Source organism: Mauremys reevesii, linkage group 3 (genome assembly GCF_016161935.1).
Source record: "Mauremys reevesii isolate NIE-2019 linkage group 3, ASM1616193v1, whole genome shotgun sequence".
Taxonomy (NCBI): Eukaryota; Metazoa; Chordata; order Testudines; family Geoemydidae; genus Mauremys; species Mauremys reevesii.
Genome location: NC_052625.1, coordinates 178223231 through 178229928, shown reverse-complemented (window position 1 = coordinate 178229928; position 6698 = coordinate 178223231). Strand labels below are relative to the sequence as shown.

The 6698-nt window shown below is 40.5% G+C and overlaps 1 protein-coding gene across 9 annotated transcripts in view; it reads right to left on the bottom strand.

Annotated features, from left to right (window-relative positions):
- Nucleotides 1-1378: 1378 nt before the first annotated feature.
- ASAP2 (ArfGAP with SH3 domain, ankyrin repeat and PH domain 2) overlaps nt 1379-6698 on the bottom strand; it is a 175336-nt gene continuing 170016 nt past the window's right edge. For all 9 annotated transcript variants that reach the window (XM_039532006.1, XM_039531998.1, XM_039532005.1 and 6 more), the window contains one exon: nt 1379-4013. In XM_039532006.1, the coding sequence (XP_039387940.1) occupies nt 3939-4013 (75 nt within the window). In that variant the 3' untranslated portion in view covers nt 1379-3938. The remainder of the gene's footprint in view (nt 4014-6698) is intronic.

Below are 6698 nucleotides of genomic sequence, written 5' to 3'. Positions count from 1 at the left end.
TGTATTTATGGTATGATGGCAAGTGGGTGCTGCCAGGGGAGTCCTGGGGGCCCAGTGGCTGGGGAGAAGCTCTGGGGGATCTGCTGCTGGGGGGAGCAGGTGTGAAGCCCTGGGGTGCCAGCAGCTGCTCTGGCCACCCTGGGACCACTGCTAGGAGACTGAGCTGCAGCAGCTCCCACCACCCCTGGGGACAGCTGTTCATGCGGTCCCCGGGGCCAGCTGCATTGGCCACTGCCTGGGCAATCCCTGGGGCCAGCTACCCATAGCCACCAGAGCCAGGGCTACTCCAGAAGTGGCTGGTGCAAGTGACTGCAGAGCTGCTCCCGTAGCTGATGTGGCTGTCCCCAGGGCTGCCTGAGCAGCTAGCCCCGGGGTCAGCCACACGGGCTGCTGCAGAAGTCACGGAGCCCATGTCATACGTAAGAGAAAGGAGATAATTGTCGTGCTGGCCTCAGCTAAAGGACTGTCCAGTTCTGGGTGCCACATGAACAATCTGGAGAGGGTCTAGGTCAGTGGTTTTCAACCATTTTTCATTTGCAGACCTCAAAAATATTTCAAATGGAGATGCAGACCCCTTTGGAAATTGAACCTGTAGTCTGCAGACCCCTACCATTGAAGTCTTAGATTGACTGAACAGATAGATGTTGCACATGCTCAGCCCTGCATTTGACTCAGTGAGAGAAAGGGCGCTAAACTGTGGGTTTCTATGGTAACAACAACACTGTCAGGTTTTGACCAATAGGTGGAGGTATTCACATACTTTAGTTCATCAGAAAAATGGAATGCCTTTTTTGGGATCTGAAACTTTATTTTCAGTCACCTCTCATTGACCGCTTAGAGTCTACAGACCCCCAGGGGTCCATATACCAGTGGTTTTCAACCTGTGGCCTAGAGAGCTTCAAAAAATAAGTCAAGTTTTCTAAACAGTCTATGTGGAAAGATTTAAAAAATTGAGCATGTTTATCCTGAGAAACTAAGAGTGAGGAGGGGCTTGTTAAGTCTTCATATATGCTCAGGGCTGTTATAAAGAGGATAGCGATCAATTAGTCTTTAGGTCCACTGAATCTTAATCTGCAGCATGGGTAGTTAAGCACTGGACTAGGCTTTCAAGGGAGGTTGTGGAATCCACCTCATAGGAAGTTTTTAAGAACACGTTGGACAGACAGCAGCAGGGATGGTCTAGGTTTACTTGGTCCTGCTCAGCTCAGAGATCTGGACCTGATGACTTCTGATGGTCCCTTCCAGCCCTAAATATCTGATTATAAGTGCAAGTACAAACAAACCTCAAATCAGCAAACAATTCTGGAGCGGCTATCATTTTACATTTTTGAAACAAACATTGCTTAAATTCACAAAATCAAATAAGGGAAATTGTCAGTTGATTTTAAAAGTAGTTTTATTTTTCCAGTCATTTGACTGGTTAATGAGAGTCAATTTATTAATCATGCTCTAATTATAAATCACTGCATCCAGGACATCGAAAATAAGAGTTGATTTAGGTTATACAATATATACAGTTGCTCTGCAACCAACAAAATCAAACAACTGAATTGAATATTATACATCTCAAATACCATTCTAAGCTGCATTTTAAACATCAACTGCTCCTTTTAAAAACAATTAACAGCAACCTACTAATCTGCCTAGTAACAGATTTTTGAATCATGATCTCTTGAAGTCAGCTTTGATGAAAAAGGGCATGAAACATGCCAAAATCTTGGAGCTAAAATTAAGTAACTTTTTAATTATAAATATATATCTACAGTCTGTTCAGAATCTCTTCTGCAATTTTCTTCTCCCAAAAGGAGCAAACATTGAGAGAGCAAACTGTTGAAACAAATTTTAGTCACAATTTCTTCATTGGACGGTAAGATCTTCGTTACCAGCACCACAGTGCCATTAAATTATATTCTGAAATATTACTTGTTTCCCCTCAAATGTACCAATTAACATGATTAAGTTTTGAAAGTTTGCACACTTTCTAGTGTAGCTGAAGTTAAATTTGCATCAATGTTTATATAGGATGTAATTGATGCCAGATAATCAAGACTGACTGCAGGCTGTTATAGATGCTACAAGATTTTGTGTTTAAAAATACTGTACATAGAAGTGAACTGTGCAAAATAATATGCCCATTTCCTTTCTAGACTCTACCCAAGGAATAGAAACATACAAAATAGTGTCTCAAAAAAACAAACTGAACCTATCAGTAAGTGAATAAAACTGTAGTGCTAAACTATTACTAATATCACATATTTTACTGGGAACTTTGAAAATGCAGACTAATTAGCTTCAAAACTTGCAACAAAGTATCCTGAAACATTCCAGTTTGTTCCATTTATAATGCAGCAACAGCTTCTCGAAGAAATGACAGGTTGTCTATCAATTGTACCATTTTAAGAAAGGTGATGTAAAGGTGAGATCAACAGCTTTACTGTTCCAGCATTAATGCCACATAATTTTTCTCAATATAAACATTGCATTGGCCTTTTTCATTCCTGTTACAACACTGAGGCCAACAGACACCATTTGTCAGGAATTCAAAGTTCTCTTGATAAATCTAGAGATACACTAGTCACAAAACGTGATCAAAGCCAATGTGACCTAGACATTGATTTCTAATCCTATGCTATCAGTTTTTTCCTGTAGCATAAACAAAAGAACCAGTACGATATCACAATATATAAACATCAAGATGACATTGGATCTCTATTGATGTTTTGCTTTATTCCATCAATCAACTGGGAATTATCAATGTCTTTTGTTCACAAAATAGTAAACAAGTTTAACAGTGTAGCTACCATAGATGTGGGTATATTATATAAATACAGAGTGAGTTAGCAAACTAGTATTTAATTATTTGCAAGGTAGTGGCACACTTTAAAAAAAATTGTATGGAATAGGACATAACTGATGCATACTTGTGAGTTTTCAGATATTTATCCTTATCCAGTCATTTAAATGTTCCACTAAAGATATTCTTTGTGTATGAAGAGGTCACTGTGATCAAGAAAATTCACGAATACAAAAAGTCTAAACACCATACGGAAACAGTTTTAAGAAAGGCTCTGCAATCCATCATCCTTACAGAGTTTTAAGTAAATTTCAGGAAGTGCAGTTTTCATATCCTTGAGTTAATTTAGTAACTCAGTAATATTGCTAGGAGGTTTAATTAATTAGCAGTAGTCACATTAAATATGACTGAAAATGGATGTAACATACAGAAATGACATTTCAAAACAGGTTACATATACATGCAGCATAAGAGAAACAGTCTCAAACTCAGAAAATTAGCTAACAGAGTTCAGACAGCTTTAAGCAAATATCTACATTAAATCTGAAAGAAATAAGTCTCCTTTAGTGGTGAACTGAAAAGCGTTTTAGCTTTACCTGTCAAGGCACCCAAGTTCAGAGGTCAAGATTTCTTCTGCTGCAAGTGTTGAGGTCCTTGATTAGCACATAAAGTGCTGAATACTTGCAATTCAGAAGTACACAGCTCGTAGGGTTGGGCTCTAAAACTTAAAACAGAAGGAGCTAGCAGAATTCACTGCCTTTTTCTAAGTGTTAGGGATTTCCTTGACTCTGGGGACACAGAATCCTGAACTATGCCAGGTTGAAAGAAGGGAACTGAATCTTCAACTAATTTATTGTAAGTTATTTAATGGGCACATTCACATAGTTTGACTCCTGAACAGGTTTTTTTTAATGCTTTTCATTTCACCTTGAAAAAGATAATATAATTGGAATGATATTTTTTAAACTAATTGTTGATGAAGAGTTACACAGAAAAAAATCTGTTTAAATTCCAAAGCGAGAACTGTGGTAATAATAGGCCAGCTAAAGTACATAGGACTCAGGAAATGTTCTGGCTGGAACAAAGCAAAACAGATTTCTACAACAGCTGGAAATTAGAAATTTCTCTGCTTGTCAGTAGCAATTTAGTCGACAATAAAGTGCACAAATGATACTGGGAAAGCTCCTTTACGATTCGGTTCCCCATCGATGTGGCCAATCTAGAAAAGACATGCAATATGTTTTCTCAAGTTAATAAAAATAACTTCTCAAAAGAGCATTACAGTATTCACATCAAAGTTACTCACTAGCAATAGTCATGTTCCTCTCTTCCCCAGTTTAAGCACTTACACTAGAAGGAAGAACCTATTTTCTAGTGGTAGATGAATGCTGATGACTGCTGTGCTCCGGAGGATCCTATGTCTATAGGTCAGGACAAGCCACTATATCCCTCAGTTCTTGCATTTTATTTTGAATAAAGGAAAGAAAAGAAATAGCACAAAAGGGTTTGCTGCCCTGAGGCAGAGGAAATTTTTAATGGTAATATTTCAGGCAAGTGTGTAAAGTTCCCAAATCTGGATGGTGTCACCACTGTACTAGGCAGTATACAAACATACAATTAGAGGTGGGTGAATAATGGAATATTTTTTTAATTGCTTGCAATTCTGAAAAATCAAAAATAATTTTAGGTTGAACTGAAAATGAAATTTTTCAGCAAATCAAAAAGTAAGAAAACTTTCTAGCTGAGTCCAAACAAAATGTTTAGTTTCAACCTGACTAATTATTTCATTTTGATTTCAGGCATTTTTACAAGAGCAAAGGACTAGATTCACAAGACACTGAGTGGAGGAGAACACACTCTCCATCAGGGGTCAGCAACCTTTGGCATCCGGCCCGTCAGGGTAAAGCCGCTGGCGGGCCAAGCCGGTTTGTTTATCTGGAGCGTCCGCAGACACAGAGCCCTGCAGCTCCCAATGGCCATGGTTCGCCGTTCCTGGCCAATGGGAGCTGCGGGAAGCAGCACAGACCGAGGGACGTGCTAGTCAGTGCTTCCCGCAGCTCCTATTGGCTGGGAACAGCAAACCACAGCTAGTGAGAGTGGCAGGGCTCCGTGCCTGCGGATGCGCCAGATAAACAAACTGGCCTGGCCCACCAGTGGCTTTACCCTGACGGGCCAGATGCCAAAGGTTACCGACCCCTGCTCTCCATTATAACCCTGAGCCTAGCGGTTAGCGTACCCACCCAGAATGTGGGAGACCCAGGTTCAATTACCCCTCTGCATGATGTGGGGCAGTTATTTGAACAGGGGTCTCCCAAATTACTGGAGACCCTATCCCTAGCCACAGGGATAGTCTATAGGATATTCTGGGATGAGTGTTTTTCAATCTGTCCTGTTGAAACTATTCCACTGTGTATAAATAAATAGCAACTGGAGCAAGGACTTCAATGAAGGTTTCCCACCAACTAGGTGAGTGCCTTAATCACCAGACTAGAGAGTCATTCTCACTCTCCTATGCACATGAAGTGCCTCACTGGGAGAACCTGATGAGAAATAAACAGGTGAAGAATCAAAAAGAAATAGCCTGTTCTTAGAAATCAGCACCTTTCTACTGAATGTGGTGCCACCATGCTGCAGGGAACATGCGAGGCCTGGGCTCTCCATATAGTCAGTAGAATAGCTCTTCCCCAGACAATCAGAAAGGTGTAAGGAAGGCTTGAGCTTTCATACAAACTGCATTTGGTCTTACATGAGGTTTTTGGAGCGTTCAAAGCATTACTATCAGTTTTGCTATGGTGATTTTGACATCTAACAATATAAAAAGAAGTAAGGTGAATGATTTCACCGGTAACTGTCCTATTTAAACAGAAAACCTGATTTAGCTCAGCAGATTCTGGAAAAATACATGGCTAAGATATATTTCCTATCAGCTAGAAAACTAACCACTAGTTTTGAGAGGAAATCTAAAAATTGATGGAGTTACTTTAACTGCAGCTCTCAGTGGTGGAAGCGAACAGCGGAAGTTCTCCTAACCTTACTGATGTTAGTCACTCAGAGCAATAAAAGCAATCCGGAGTGAGCTCTTGAGGTGTGTCTACACTGCAATTAAACACCCACAGCTGGCCTGCCTCAGCTGACTCGGGCTCAGGCTCACATTAAAAGGCTGTTTAATTTCGGTACAGGCTTTTGGGGAAAGGGTTGCAGATGGCTCCAGCCTGAACCCAAATGACTACACTGCAATTAAACAGTCCCTTAACCTGAGCCCTGCAAGCCCAAGTCACCTGACAAAGGCCAGCCATGGTTCTTTAATTGCAGTGTAGACATACCCTTGGGATCCAAAGCACAATGTGTAGCAGAGTGCCACTTGCTCTCTCCTTCACATCTTTCAGAAAATAATGAATTAGCAGATTTCCAAATAGCTCCAACACTCCCTAGGATTACCCAAATCCTGAACAGCAGCTCCCCCTCATATCACACATTCTCCAGCTGACGCAGAGTCATCCAGAGTTTTTGGTCTGTGAGGGAGGCTAAAAACTAAATTGGGGTGGCATTTACCCTAGATTTATTTATTTAAAGACACAGGATCCTCCAGGATAAAAAGGGGATAGTGGAGAACAGTGAGATATTCAGAAAAGTCCGTTAGATAATATAGGTAAAGAAAACCCATATTTGAATGCCTTTTAGGGGACAGAGGGAGTCTTCCAGGTTACATTCATTTTAAAAAGGACAGGTGGGTAGGTTATATAATCTTTCATATGCATGTGTGTAAAGTACAGATTTTATAAATATGAAAGATGTTACATCAACTGATGGTACTTTCCAGAGACAACCTTTCATGGCACCTTATAAAATACTCCATAACACTGTCCTCTTAGGTCAAAGCGACAGGGAGGATCAAGAAATCCCT